Source organism: Epargyreus clarus, unplaced genomic scaffold (genome assembly GCF_041222505.1).
Source record: "Epargyreus clarus isolate Ecla_fem2 unplaced genomic scaffold, WU_Ecla_fem_2.2 ptg000025l, whole genome shotgun sequence".
NCBI lineage: Eukaryota > Metazoa > Arthropoda > Insecta > Lepidoptera > Hesperiidae > Epargyreus > Epargyreus clarus.
In genome coordinates, this window is record NW_027332232.1 from 3,286,248 (window position 1) to 3,302,420 (window position 16,173).

The 16,173-nt window shown below is 37.2% G+C and overlaps 2 protein-coding genes across 3 annotated transcripts; both read left to right on the plus strand.

The window, feature by feature from the left end:
• The first annotated feature begins 2,769 nt into the window (after positions 1 to 2,769).
• LOC140752738 (uncharacterized) lies at positions 2,770 to 10,256 on the plus strand. 2 transcript variants are annotated; one of them, XM_073087075.1, is made up of 7 exons: positions 2,770 to 3,160; positions 5,225 to 5,297; positions 5,910 to 5,990; positions 6,450 to 6,598; positions 7,539 to 7,648; positions 9,313 to 9,431; positions 9,880 to 10,256. In XM_073087075.1, exons 1-7 carry the CDS (start codon positions 3,085 to 3,087, stop codon positions 9,986 to 9,988), a joined length of 717 nt encoding a protein of 238 aa, XP_072943176.1. In that variant the 5' UTR covers positions 2,770 to 3,084; the 3' UTR covers positions 9,989 to 10,256. The 2 variants fall into 2 exon arrangements, with proteins under 2 accessions (XP_072943176.1, XP_072943175.1); XM_073087074.1 differs by having other exon boundaries at positions 2,772 to 3,160; positions 6,450 to 6,597; positions 7,529 to 7,648.
• A 136-nt stretch (positions 10,257 to 10,392) lies between these two features.
• Positions 10,393 to 16,054, plus strand: LOC140752739 (uncharacterized). The gene is made up of 6 exons (XM_073087076.1): positions 10,393 to 10,537; positions 10,624 to 10,937; positions 11,956 to 12,134; positions 14,371 to 14,501; positions 14,933 to 15,039; positions 15,439 to 16,054. Exons 2-6 carry the CDS (start codon positions 10,775 to 10,777, stop codon positions 15,450 to 15,452), a joined length of 594 nt encoding a protein of 197 aa, XP_072943177.1. The 5' UTR covers positions 10,393 to 10,537; positions 10,624 to 10,774; the 3' UTR covers positions 15,453 to 16,054.
• The last annotated feature ends 119 nt before the right edge of the window (positions 16,055 to 16,173 follow it).

A 16,173-nucleotide genomic window follows, 5' to 3' on the forward strand; every position in this document is an offset into this window, starting at 1 on the left:
AGCTACACATGTCGCGATCCCTAGCTCACATCCGTAGCTCCAACCATTAGCTCGCATTTTTCCATACAAAAAAACAAGCTTAGCTACCAGAGCTAGCTAAACATGAAAATGAAGCAAAACATATAGGTGGAATTGACATACATTCATAGCTTATAAACCTCTCAAATCTCTGGTGGAAAGACATCCTTCGAATTGTCGAATTTCGACAAATATTGTTTTGAACTTATATTGATTTTAAATGTACGATTAAATAATCAGTATACTTTTTTGTTACTCTCCACAAGATATTTTTAAGGTTTAAGTAAATCATTGTTATTGACTCATAGGTTAACTTTATTTATTTAAGCTCGGTTTAATACGGTTATTTGTTACGCCCGTTACATACAGCTGCAATATGTATCGATATGTTAAGATATGTATTTATGTATATTAAATATTTGGAAGGTAGTAGAAGCAGTTAGGTATAAATGCCATCGCCACACCTATTTTTTTTTATAATATAGGAGTAGCAGACGAGTATGCAGTCCATCTGATGGTAAGTGGCTACTGCCGCCAATGGACATCTGTAATCAACCCCATATAGGACATTCCTACCTGAGGTCGGCCACAGAAGCGCCGCTACCCCTGTGGACTAGGCTGGAATGCCTCGGAAAAGCCTGTCTCCCTTACCGCACCCTTCAAACCGGAACACAGCAGCGCCTAACACTGCTGTTATTATTTCTAGTGTGAAGCAGTTCTACCTTTCGTTGGATGGGTGGAAGGGTGTGAATGTGCTGACTTACATATGAGGCGACCATTTTAGTCCTCAGGAGCGGCAATGGACCTGGAGTCGACTTCAGGCAGACCCTGTTCTATATAGAGTTGGTTACAAATGTCCTTGTGGCAGTGGTGGCTTATCATGGGACAGCATCGAGTGCTACTTCAATCTTATGTAAAAAAAATAATACGGCGTCATGATTTATTTAAAATGTGTATCAAAACTTGTCAAACCTGCTAAGCATGACGTCATTACATATTTGGTATTGGCATGACGACAAGGAATCGAAAAATAATAACATTTCTATTACGTTTCATCCCAAAGCTCGTATAAGTAGGTATAATATATAGCATATCTTATTGTATCTGATATGTATTGTAGCTGTGTTTGTAGCGGTCTCAAGTGTTGATTCGAACTCACTATTTTAAGGTTATTTTTAATATAAATTACAATGTTTATTTCTGCGCGGTACTGTTGAACGTGAGTGACTGTGTGAAAAATGTATAAGAGTATATATTTCAATGTCTATTTTTTAGCAATTTAAATCGTATGCAGGACTACAGAATTACATATGTATTTCGATATTCTTAATAAGACCCTATAGATTGTGTCAATGTGTAATTCTGTGACAGAGAGATGACGTAGAATATTGTCTTTTAGTATTTTTGTGCTAATAAAATAAATAGGACGTTATTTCAAAGAAACGTCGAATAAAATGAAAAGTTGTATGTAAGCTTTGTTCAAATAATTCCTAGTTCAGAAATGGACTTCAACTATAATGTATTTTAAAGCGAATACGCTTATAAAAACGCTTCTATATCGCTTGGTATAGTGTTATTCTTGTTAATTTGAACAGAGCCTTATTATTCCATTATGATCCAATAGTAGAAACTATAATGTATTTTAAAGCGAATACGCTTATAAAAAACGCTTCTAAATCGCTTGGTATAGTGTTATTCTCGTTAATTTGAACAGAGCCTTATTGTTCCATTATGCACCAATAGTAGCAATATTGTAAATAAATGAAAAGTTTAAGTTTCATTTGTTTTTTAAATGTTTAAATGAAAGTACCATAGTGCCTATCCATTTGTTTTTGTTTAAACATTGTATGAATAGTTGATATAACCGAAAGCAATGTTAAGAATATTTTGTATAATAAAATAAGCAGGAGTATAATATTAATATAAAAAATATATATGATAGTATAATAATAATCAATAAATAAATATATTATTATACACCCGTTATTAATAATCAATCTTTACAATTGTCTACAAAAGATCGACATTTAATAATATCTGCCAATTTCTGAAAATTAATAGAAATTGACAAATTTTAAACGTTGCTAGACAAAAAAAGGAAAGATTGATTATTAATAACAGACTAGACATTCACTTCCTATCTTTGTTTAAATTGACTAATGTTAGTTATTGAAGTTAATATTAAGTATAACTTCATATTATGTCCATATGTTGTTACATATACATTTTCATTTAAATTTAATATTGTTATACATTGTGTTTGTATAAGTTGTTATGTATTTTATAATTCAGTCACTCACGACTTCACTATACGTTCGAAGACATTTACCTGTTAGGAAATATGAAAATAAAAAAGTTTAATCTGTTTTATGTGCTTTTATTTACCCACTCCAAATTATATCTATACTTACAAATGAGAAGTGTCTTTCGGTACTGTCGTCCGGTACTGAGTGCATGATCCAGAATACCGGAAATTTAACTCGAGATTATCGATTTATCGCTAATTCATAAAATATTTAAGTACCTTATGTGGACGCAGTTCAAATATTATCCATTATGAAGATCTTACTTTTGATCACCTATTCCTGTTACTATAAAAAATATTACAAATTTTTGATACCGATATTTAGCTTCCATATTACCGAAATATCTATATACCGTACATTCTTCGTTTGTGAAGTTTTCTCCACAAAATAGTGTTATCTCTGACAAGCATAGATTAATTATTGATCTATGCTGACAAGTGACAAATAAAAGTGACGCAGGCTGTCAAGTGTCATTTACTGTCGTATGTTTCGTAAAGTCATAACAAAACTAAAATTAACTAAATAACAAATTAAAATACGGAATAGTGAACTCTTACAGACGTGTTTTTGGTGTACCATTTATAAATGCTCAATAAATAAATAAATAATTCTATAAAAGTGTGTTAAGTGTACCATTTCGCACTTGGTCTGTGGGCTATGGGCTAAACCTACTTCGGGGAGACCCGTGCCCAGCAGTGGGACAATGGGTTGACGACAACGATGAAATTGGATCTATGTTGGTAGTTGCCACTGGTATCTTATGAAGATGGTGGAGGAATGCCCCACATATGGGCTGAGTGGGCCATTGACAATCAAAGACGTACTTTATGATACTGGTAATTTTTATTTATAATATTTGAGTAGCTGACGAGCATGCAGTACACCTGATTTATTATTATCATCATCATCAATCATTTTTTTTTAAATCTCTCAGGTATGCAGGTTTCCTCACGATGTTTTCCTTCACCGTTTAGCAAGTGATAATTAATTTCTATTACGCACATAACTTTGAAAAATCAGAGGTGGCTGGGATTTGAACCTCGGACCCCTCGATCAAGAAGCCAAGTTTCTAAACCACTAGGCTATAACTGCATTATCACTGCCTGATTTATAATATAGAGTCTATATTATAGACTAAGTATGAGTGAATGTTACTTATGTAGACTCATTATTCCTGAAACTATTTTATGTAATAGAAGATTCAATAACAACACCATTATTTATTTTCTCTGACAATCCATTCTATGTCATCTTATTCTCTAAACAATATAATATTCTTCTTTCTTTTATATAGTTTCCTGCTAGATTGCTACTAACCAGCAATTAAATACTCTTATTAACATAAAATAATTAAAAAACTATTAATGAAAATATACCCTCAGGCTCAATTTACATTGCCGCGGATTGGAATGGAAGCTAATTTTTGCAAACAAATCTGCATACGAGGGTGCGTTTTTAAGTCCGCGGAATGGCAGGGTTGGAGGGGGGATAGCGGGCTCGTTAAGGGCGGTACGTGTTAAGTGACTCATAAATAGTATAAATATAAAGTTTTATCACAATTGCATCATTAGTTTTAAAACTATCGACAATTAAACAACTCAATCCGGAAGAAAATTGGAAGTATGGAGAAAATCGAGCATCGCGCCGTTATAAAGTTCCTTACCAAGCAAGGAAAGTCTGTGCAAATCATAATGGAAGAGATGTCATCGGTTTACGGGGACTCTTGCCCTGGAAAAACGATAGTTTACAAGTGGAACAACCTTTTTAAGCAAGGCAGGGATTCACTTGAAGACGACCCACGACCAGGACGGTCTGTTGAGGTGACCATTCCGGAAACGATAGCGGAAGTCGAAAAATTAGTACTGGAAGATGCTCGGCTAAAGAAGAAACAGCTTGCAGAAATGGTTAGAGTATCGGATACAACCATTTTTAAAATTCTGCATGACCATCTTGGCATGACTAAGGTCAGCGCGCGGTGGGTGCCGAGAATGCTTACGCCGCCTCAGAAACAATAGCGCGTTGAATGTTCCCGTGCGTTTTTGAACCTCTGTGGAGAAGATAAGGATATTGTACTGAATCGAATTGTTACTGGAGATGAAACTTGGGTTCACCATTATGAACCTAAGTCTAAACAAGACTCCATGCAGTGGCATAAAAAGGGTACAGCACCTCCTAAAAAGTTTAAGGTGTCACAATCGGCCGGCAAACTCATGGCGACAGTCTTTTGGGATGCAGAAGGAATTTTGTTAATAGATTACAAAGATAAAGGTGTCTCTATAACCGGAGAATATTACGCAACAATCTTGGAGCGGTTAAAAGAAGCCATCAAAGAAAAAAGACGAGGAAAATTATCCAGAGGTGTCCTGCTGTTGCACGACAATGCGCCCGTACACAAGAGCCGTATTGCACTGGCTGCCCTGCATAAGGTGGGCTTTGATATTTTAAATCACCCACCCTATAGTCCAGACCTGGCTCCCAGCGATTATTATCTCTTTCCAAAAATGAAAAAAGAGCTTCGTGGAAAGAAATTTTCTACAGACGAAGAAGTAAAGGACGCAATTTCCTCGTATTTTTCCGACAAGGACAAAACATTTTTTTATGAGGGTTTAAATAAGTTAATACAAAGATCTGAAAAATGCGTCTGAAAAATGCATTCGTCTTGCAGGAGAATATGTAGAAAAAGAAAAATAATTTTGACATTTTATTTTCGCTCCTTGTCCCTCATTCCGCGAACTTAAAAACGTACCCTCGTAGCATAATGAACTTTATGTCAATTGTGGAACGTACAAACTAAATACGTGCCAAAAAAAGGTTGCGCGTCTTCCGGGGAATCCTCGCGCATTCTCGAGAATTCCCTGAACTATTTATACACTAATGCTTAACAATTTATAAATTTACAGAAGAAATACTACCGTTGTTGAATAAACTGCCTAATTTACGAAAGGATGCTATTAAGAGGGAGAACTGTGATAGGTTAGTATTCTTATTATGTAATGACATTTGTGAAAACCCATGTGGCGAAGTGGTCACAATACCAGAGGGTTCCGGGTTCAATCCTCGGCCAGACAGACATCTAAATGACAAATTAAGATTTCTGTTTCTGGGTCTGGGTGTTTGTGTATATGTCTATGTGTGTGTCCATAGCACCCGCGACAGGCAATTCTAGTGTGGTGCAGAAAGCATTCTTATTTTCAATACAATTTAATTCAATTCATTTGGTTTGAATTGAATTAAATTTTTTAATATAAAAGTATTAAATGAGCATGCAATTCATCTGATGGTAAGTGGCTACTGCCACAAATCTCTCTCTAACAAGATTAGTCTTACCTGAGGTCGGCCACAGATGCGCTGCTACCCCTGAGGACTAAGTTGAAACGCCTCGAAAAAATATGTCTCACTTACCACACCCTTTAAACCAGAACAGCAGGGCTTCACACTGCTGTTATTAAGCAGAAATAGATGTGGAGGTGATGACGCCGGAGTTGAACCCCAAAGGGTAGTGATATATAGAATATATAGATATATTGATATATAGAATTGTCAAAAATTTCAAGATTGGAGGAATGAATTATTTTATTTCTTAAGGTTTAGCAGTGAAGAATATACAAAACGACAAAAAATAAGAAGTGAACACACAAATGAGGAGATAAATGAGAACTTGGATGGGTAAGTGCTTAGTACATAGTACATACATCAGTATAGTCTGCGTAAAACTGCAAGTCCGCTCTGAATATAGAAATGAATCACGTCACCATAGTAAATTGTATGACTACCCCTGCTCGCAACAACTTCAGAGCGGACTAGCAGTTTAGCGCGGACTATAAATAGGGGTACTTTATAAAAATCCATATGTCTTAAAGGTAGACACAACTTTTGGTTAGAAATAAAATTAATGAGCTTTGATGAAATTCAACAATTTTTGCCTATTAGAAGTTGTCAAATCTTGTTTTTTGGTTGGCAATCATTTGGATGGATTGGAATGGGTATTTGGTGGCGGGAGATCTCCCTATGTGCTAGGTGATGCAGCGCGGACAGCAGCGGTATATATGCAACATGTTGAGAAAAGTTCCTTAGCGTGATTCTGAGCACTTGTGGCGCCATCTCTTGATCTTTACCGCTTTCTAGAGAATTTGACATTGAATCAAAATGGCTGAAACGCAAATTGGAGATATCAGAAGAACAGGATACCCGGATGAAGAGGGAGAGTTCAGTAGAGTTTGTGGAGCACGACCCGCTGGACGACTCAAGCCTGGTTAGTGAGGAAGATGGCAATGGTGAGTAAGGGCCATTCTTATGAAATATATTTCTTTTCAACAACCCGCATGTCGGTCACCATACCGGTCTGACGCGCAAAGTGTTCCTGGTTCGATCCCCGACCAGACCAGATCTGAATGATGAATTTAGATGTCTGTTTTGGGTCTGGGTGTTTCTGTATTCGTCTTTGTGTGTGTTCACGGCACCCACGATACAGGGAATCTTAGTGTGGGGCTGTGAGTGTAGGAGGCGTTTATTTACCGTATGTCTGTATGTATGACTTTATCACGCCCTGCAGCTTCAACGGCTTGACGGATTCTAACATATGAGGTATCATTGGATTCGTCTAAATTGTGGGAGTAACAATAGGCTATATTTTTAAGCGGGTTATTTCTTTTATAGTAATTGGTAGTTTTATAATGTTGAAGTAGAAACAAGCATGCAGTCCACCTGATGGGAAGTGGCTAATGCTGTAAACATCTGTAATCAACCCAAGATAGGATTACATACCTTGGCTCGGCCACAGATGCATTGCTAGCCCTGGGTAAGTTGGAACGGCTGTGACAAGCATGTCTTCCTTACTACACCAAACCAAACGAAACCAGAACACAGCAGTGCTTAACACTGCTGTTATAACAGAAATAGGTGTGGCGGTGGTGCCGCCGGAGTTAAACCACAGAGGGTTCTACGAGTACCTTCAAAACATTCATGTAGGCCTCACATTGTAGGGTATAGAGGTAACGAACAACTCTCTCTGCTAAATATTTTTGATTAATTCCCATTGTCCACATAAAAAATTAAGCATAAAAAAAAAAAATGAAAAAGAGAATAATTATTTAGGTCGCGTTCCGATCCGGTAGTAGTTTAAGAAAATATTGTAACTGACAATTTGTAAGTGCCGCCGTTGGCCTATACAAAATAAATATATTTCATTTCATTTCATTTCCACGGACATTCCAGGGTCGGAGATCATCCCTCTAGACTTAGATTTCTCAGATGTGGTACAATGGAGCTTCTATCCGAACCATGGAACCAATTTAATGTATTGGCAGGAGAACTATGTGAAAAAGGTGAGAATTTTATTTTGGTGAAGGTGGTAGAACCCTTTTGCATATTCTTCTGCTACTCTTATATTAAAAAAAATTACATACGCGAAACTTGAGTTTTTACCACTACCCTCTCATATTGAATATCGAACCAATATGACAACATGACGTAACCGACCACTGGAGGGGCGGCCGGCTAGTGTCACTGGCAGTTCGGTCGTACCCGAATTGTTATATTGGGTCGTTCGGAAAGTCATTTCGTTTTTTCCCGATAGAGTATTTAATTGTATTTTTTCACAGCTAACTTCACACTTAAGTCGCATTGTTATTATATGTTTTTACAGCTGATATAGCAAGGCTTGTGTGTGAATAAGTTCAATTGATTTTATGCAATAGTTTTTGGCGGGTGCCCTTTTAAATATGGAGAGCAATAAGCATCACATTCGTCATATTTTACTTTTTTACTATAGAAAAGGTAAAAATACTGTTCAAGTCAGAAAAAAAAATAACTAATGGGTATGGAGAAGATGTGCTGTCAGTACGCCACTGGCAGAACTGGTTTACAAAATTTAGATCCGGTAATTTTGAAGTCGAAGATGCGCCACGTTCTGGTAGGCCGATTAAGGCTGATAAAGGCATTCGTTAATGCAAACCGGCCAATAACAATACGTGAGATCGGCCAGAGATTAAATTTATGGAAATAAACCGTTTATGACCACTTGAAAGGCCTGGATTTAAGCTTGTAGTTCGATATATGAGTCCCCCGATTTCTCACGATGAAAAATTTGCGTCGCGTCGACGTCTATGATCTGCTCCCGAAACGTCACGAAAATGATCCATTTTTAAAGCGAATAAGTTACCCTACCACACGTACCATATTCTCCAGATCCGGCGCCTTCCGATTATTATTTTTTCCGATCACTGCAATATTTTTTGGACATTAAAATCTTTACTTGAAATAAAGAGGTCAAAAATCACCTGCAACAGTTTTTTGCAAGAATCGACCAAGCAAATGAAGAACGTGGAATCACGCTCCTACCAGAAAGATGGCTTAAGGTGTTGGGCCAAAATGGCCAATATATAATTTTATAAAATATTTATTCATTATAAGAAAATTGTCTTTCATTTTCACAAAAATAAACGAAATGACTTTCCGAACAACCCAATAAATAGACATCGGAGTTTTTCGTTTGCTATTTAGAAAATGTGTCATAATCATATCAATTATTTAAAAAAAAACTAGAATCTAACTTAACTGTCAAAGTTATGTTAAAAATAAAAATCGATCATATACATGTTTTTAATAAAAGAAAGTGAGTAGAACCTGTCAACGCTATATAAAAAAAATCAACGGATATCACTCCGGGAGTGCCGGCAGAAGTGAAAACTTGAATATTGACGTTGTGCATTTTTGATATTTTGGAATGGTTAGGGAATTATTTTGCGCGAGTTGCTTTAATTATCAGTATAAAAGTACTATCATTTATGTGGGAAAATACAATATTCATTTAATGCGCTATCGTACACAAACATGACAGTCTTGCGAATTTTCGATCAGGTCTCGTGTCCTGACGCGAGTTTAACATTTTTTATCCATCACAAAAAGAGCACAACGCCGCTAAAGAAGTTTTCACTTCAAAGAAGTGTATTGTTTTTGATTTGCTTATTTTAAAAAATCTTTTCTACAGGTGCTAGCAGCTGTAAGGTTTGGAAAAATAAATTTGAAGCAAGCGGCTGATATATTAGGTGTCGCCATTAGAACAGCTGCTACGCGGTACCGCTTGGAATATGGACTGGTCCATTCGGGGTGAGTTCTTTCAAATCATCATCAACCAATTGCTATCCCACTGCTGGGCACGGGTGTCCTCTCAAAATGAGGATTAGGCCATAGTCCACCGCACTGGCTAAGTGCGTATTGGTAGACTTTACATACCTTTGAAAATAGAACTGTAAGCTAGCATGCAGTGCACCCGATGGTAAGTGGCTACTGACGCACAAGGACATCTGTTAACCCCAGATAATTTCTTACCTAAGGGCCGCCACAGATGCGCCGCTACCCCTGAGGACTAAGCTGGAACGCCTCGGAAAAGTCTGTCTACCTTACCACACCCTTCAAACCAGAACACAGCAGCGCTTAACACTGCTGCTATTAGGCAGAAATAGGTGTGGCGGTGGTGCCGCCGGAGTCAAACTACACAGGGTTCTACCACCTTCAAATTCATTATCTTATTCATCACCTATGTATTTTTCGCCAGTGCCTCAAAAATGTATCTTAAGGGTTCGTCTAAAGGGCCTAAGGTTGAAGAGATGAAAGTTGAGACGGCTGACACTAACGTTTTCAACGATACCTTCAGAAATATGTAAGTATATTTTATTTGGGCCCATGTTATTAATCATCAACCCATTACTGTCCCACTGCTGGGCACGGGTCTCCTCTCAGAATGAGAAGGATTAGGCCATAGTCCACCGCGCTGCACAAGAGCGTATTGGTAGACTTCACATACCTTTGAGATTTTTTTTATAAATCTCAGGTATGTAGGTTTCCTCACGATGTTTTCCTTCACCGTTTAGCAAGTGATAATTAATTTCTAATACACACATAACTTTGATAAATCAGAGGTGCGTGCCTGGGATTTGAACCTCCTACTTACGCGTACTCTTCGATCGAGAGGCCGAGTTTCTTAACCATTAGGCTATCACTGCTCTTACATGTTATTATCAAATTGACATGAAACCTTTTTTTTAATCTCTAAGGGTTTCTCCATGAGATTACTCATCGCCTTTTTTTCTCGCCAGACCCTCAAAAACTTATGTTACGAGTTCGTCTAAAGGGCCTAAAGTTGAAGAATCGAAGGTTGAGACGGCTGACACTAACGATTTCTTCAACGATTTTAACGATACCTTCAGAAATATGTAAGTATATTCTATAAGGGCACACGTTATTACGTCACATGAAATGGACATAAAATGTTTATTCGTCACCCTTATTTTTTCGCCAGTCCCTCAAAAACCTATACAGTTAAGGGTTCGTCTAAAAGGTACGGACCGAAAGTTGAAGGGTTGAATGTTGAAACGCCTGAAACTAAGGATTTCAACCCTAAGACTAAAGAGGTGGATGGCGAGGACAAACACGGGCCGAAGGGTGAAGGGATGAAGGTTGAGACAGCTGAGAATAAGGGTGTCAACCCTGAGATTGAAGGGGTGGATGGCAAGGACAAACACGGGCGGAAGTTTGAAAGGTTGAAGGTTGAAACGGCTGAGACTATGGTTGTCAAGCCTGAAGCAGCGAAAGGGCTGGATGCCAAGGACAAACGTAAGTACATATATTAGAGGGTAGATTGAAATTTGTAAGTGGAGGGTAGTTTTAGTTAGTGGATAGAGGGTAGGCAGAAAAAATAAGTATTATTTTTTTTGTCTTTTTCTGTTATATCATTTGTGTTGCAATTATCCGAATAAAATGGTTATTTCTTCCTTTCTTTTAAATATTTTTTGTTTACCCGTTCGCGGAGGGTAATATCTTTTAAACGTGTGTTTGTATGTGTTTATGTATATTTAATTGGCACTTTTGTACCACCACGAACCTCAATTTATTCTTATACTAGCAGTACCCGCGCATCGGGGCACCGCGCTCGGAGAATTCCGGTTGTGTTCCATCGGAGATCCCGGAGTTCTCCACCAAGCGCTGAGGACGGCCACAGGGGGGGTTTAAGTGTGTGTGAAAAATTCTTCCTCGAAAGAAAAAAAAGGCTATATTTTATTATGATTGAACAAAAAGCGGGCAAAGCCGCGGGTACTGCTAGTTTATAATATAGGAGTAGAAGACAAACATGCATTTGTGATGTAAGGGAGACATGGAACAGAATGACTCTGATCAGTGTGTACGAGGCGTTCCAGCTTAGTCCTCAGGGTTAGCGGCGCATCTGTGGCCGGCCTCTGGTAGGAATCTAATGTTAACTGGGGTTGATTATACCATCAGGAGGACTGCATGCTCTGTAACTTATATTACAAAAAAATGCAGTCCACCTGATCTGTAGTCAACCCCAGATAAGATAACCTTAGGTTGGATACAGCGTTGCTACCTCTGAGGACTATACTGGAATGCCTCAGATAAGGAGTACACATGGCAAATTCATTGCAAGGTGCCCTAAGAAATTTTCGTTTATGAATACATACCGTAGTTATTGTTTCGTCTTGGCACTTTTTTTTGGTCACTTTTGAGCTCGCACACTCGGGCTGGGGCCGTCAGGCCGGGGGCCCCTAACATTTTGCCAGTCCTGCTACCCTATAGTTACAACTCAGAATACAGCAGCTTAACACTGCTGTTATAACAGATAGGTGTGGCAGTGGTGCCGCCGGAGTCGAACTACAGAGGGTTCTACCACCTTCAACAATGATGATGGATGGCTTAACAGCATTCCCCCGGGACCCATTCCCTGATGCTGTGAAGTATTCTGATTTCGCCCAGGGCAACTCATCCCATATGTTTTGGGAACAGGATTACGTTAGAAGGGTGAGTAAATGTATATCCGCGCCAAAATTGTAGTCCGCTCTGAATATAGAAACGAGTCTCGTCGCAACAGCAAATTGTAGATATTAGCGGGACTACGACAGCGCGGCCTCGCAGTTAGTGTGCCCACACCTTACTACGGAGTATATGCTTGTAGTTGTGTTCGACCGCATTGGCTCTCTGACTACATCTGCGAACAACTTCAAAGTGGACTAGAAGTTTGGCGCGGACTATACCAATTATTATAAATCCGAAAGTTAGTGTGTTTGTTTCTTTGTTTGCTACACATTCACGCCTTAACACAAATTCGTTCAATCTTAATACAAAATACAAGTCTTAATACAAAGTTATTGTCTTTAAATTTTGTACAGTTTAAACTAGAGATGTTAAAAAATAATCGATTTTTATTTTAATCGATTATCATTTTCTTATATCGATTTTTTATTATCGACTTTTTTTAGTAATATTAATCGATTTTTTTAATCGATTATATAAATTACGTGTATAAATCGTTTTTTAGAAACAGTTCGTATCTATGCAACGGATGAAAAATCTTGAATTAAGTTCATACGTATAAGTCGATTAAATAAAAACGGTGCCATCTGTAAACACCTAAAACTATATAATTATATATAAGATTTTATTTGATTTTTAATCTGATAAATTGTTAATATGAATCTTTTAGGTTTATTATTGGAATTAGAAAAGCACGTACTTTACTAATTAATCCAAAAAAAAAACGTTTTTTTTTTCGCAAAAATCGATTTATTTTTATTGATTTTTGATGATAATTGATGATTTTTAGTTAATCGATTGTTTTCCATTAATCTCACATCCCTAGCTTAAACGAATCGATTGATTCGTTTAAAAATGAACTAATGAAATTCTTTTCACATCCGTGACTATCCTTCTTGCTGTCATCACTTATGTATATATTATGATCGCTTACTCCTATCTATATTTTTATGTTCCTTGCTTTATGCGTTTGTGTTTTTTGTTTGATTTATCATTGTGTACTATATTTACTATGCTACGTTTCATATTCCTCTAACTTCACACACACTTCCCACTTTCCTCACTAATCCTTAACTTTTCCAGGTATAGGTTGTCTGGAAGAGATCGCTGCTTAGCGATAAGGCCGCCTATTGCCATAGATTAGTAAAGATTACTCACCCCTAACAAGAAAATGTCACCAGTTTTGACAATTTAAATTGTCGAAATTTGAAAAATATTTAAAAAATGTAGTTTTTAGAGCAATTTTACGAATGAAACGATATTTATCCGCACTTCTTCGATTTCGTGTCTTAACTGCGCATGTCGGCATTGTTCCGCGTAAATTACACCATGACAGCCATTAAATGGCTGACAGAATTGTCAGCCGTTTAAGTCATTTAATGGCTTCCTTCAATTACAATACAATTATGTACTATTCCTATTGCAATACAATTACCTATAAAATTGTGTACCTATTATTTTTATGATCTATTGAAGTGTGCAGTAAAGAATATTCTCTCTTTATCTATCTACACACGATGTCAGGTCCAAAAAAACAGACTTTATTATGTACTAGTGGTGCCCGCGGCTTCGCTCGCGTTTTAAAGAAATAATATGACATACATAAAACGGAAAATTTGTACTTTCATTGGAATGACAGTGGTGCCATCGGTCGAAAATCGGTTTTACCAACTCCCAAACATTCGTAGGCTCTTGGACAATAACTTTGCTATAGATTAAATGCATAGGTTCCGATTCTATAAAATATATATAGCCAGATATTCATTTTTATTTACATAGATAGAGGATCGACTAACATGGATAAGTAAAGTAACTGTAGGTAAATTATGAAGTAACGAATTTCGATCTTCTGGGTTGAAAGATCGATTCACTGAATCGATCCATTACTGGAGATCGATTAAAATAATCGATTTTTTGTTCAAAAGATCAATTTTCCGATTAATTGATCCCAGATCCCAGATTATTCTAGTTCCCGTGGGATTTCCGGGATACAAACTATCCTATGTCCATCCTAGGGTCTCAGACTATCTTTGTACAGAATTTCATTAAAATCGGTTTAGTGGTTTAGGCGTGAAGAAGAGACGTACAGACAGACAGACAGAGTTACTTTCGCATTTATAATATTAGTAAGGATTTTGCCACATAAATTATTTTTATTTCTCTCTTTCTCTCCTTGCAAAAAATGGATAGACTGATTATTAACGAGTGTAAATTGATTATACAGGTATTCAAGGCATTAACTGTTGGTGAGATGGATCTGAAGGAAGTGAGCAAGATACTTGGTGTCACTATCAATACTATTAGATTGCAGTACCGAAAATTGTACGGATTCTCCTATAGTTCCTCTGGGAAGATGTGAGTTGTTCTATTTCGTCTTTACTAATCCACAGGTGGTCTCCGATCTCAGAAGAACACCGAAATGACAATATTTCTAAATTTAAATGTTTTATTTTTTCCTACTTTATTATTTTTAATGGGGCCCCAAATATTTGTGTCAGGGGCCCCGACTTTTTAAAACAGCCTTAGCCCTTGTTTTAATGTTCCAACTGCCTTATTGTAATATTTTTAGAACGTACGTACATATATGTGTTCGTAATGACTTCGTATGTATGTATGTCTCATTCTTTGTCACGGTTTCAACATATGGAGTGTCAGATTCGTCTCAATTGTAAGAGTAACGTAAGCTATATTTTTAAGTAATCGAGTTGTTTCTTGTAATAATTCTTAAGGTTTTTCTTAGTTACAATTGCAGCTGTTTGAGAAAGAGTATTAAAAATATCCAACAGGGGCCCGAGCGTTGTGGAACGACTCCGGCGCGGGGAGATCACTCTCAGCACGGCCGCGACTACCCTCGGAGTGAGCGCCGAGCAGTTAGCGGCGTATGTTAAGAGCGGTGAGGTTAAATATAGATGGAACCCTCTGTGGTTTGACTCGAGCACCACCGACACACCTATTTCTGTAACTACAACGTTAAGCGCTGCTGCTTTCTGGTTTGAAGATGTAAGGAGACGTATTTTCCGAGATATTCCAGCTTAGTCCTCACGGGTAGCGGCGCATCTGTGGACAAACTCAGGTGGGAATCAGGTCTTGCAGTAAGTCAATTGTTGAGATCCTTTTTGCTAGCCCTGAGGAGTAATTTGTACCTCATATAAGTCACTCCCTTAGCACATTTCAAACCAGAACACAGCAGCAATACACTGTTGTAAGGCAGAAATAGGCGCGACAGTGACTCTTTAGCAAGATATGTTGAGAGTCATTTGGTAAATAATAATTTTAATTTTTCTTGTTACAGACACTTTAGATTGACTCTTTCGATCGTTACAAAGAGACAAGTTCGTCGGAATTAAATAATGTTTTGTTATGAAAATATTTCAAACTTCATCAATGAAAGTCTTCTAAATGGAATATGATATATACTGATAGTCTTACTTTTCTATCCTCATAAAGGGTGACAAAATAGGTCTCGGCTTCGGATGACAAAATACATTATGCACGGGTGACAAAATAAATGTACGCATCGGGTGACAAAACGCATCGACGCTCGGGTGACAAAGTACATTTAGGTTCCGGGTATATACAACTAATTCCCGGGTGACAAAATACATGTACGCTCCGGGTGACAAATTCAGCTCGGATCCAGCAGTCTATAACAAATGTAACGCAACTATTTATAGATAAATTGTTGTATTTATGTCACAAGTTGTAAACATATACACAAATTGGACCATAAACATAATTTTCCAAAATTTTTCCATCAAAAAAATTTTTGATGCCAAAAATGCTAGTCATATCTCTACAAAGCTATAAATATTTGATTTGTATGTAGATTTTTTCTGACCTTTATAAATAAAATAAATATTTATTATATAGAAATAAGTAATAGTTTAATAAATAAATTAAACCTCAAAGTATAGTTTTATTTATTTCATTTCACTAAATTCTCATATTCAGCCCCATGCTAGGGTCCGGAGTTCGATTCCCCGGCATGCATCCCTGATCGAATAATTATTAAAAAAAAATACTATTA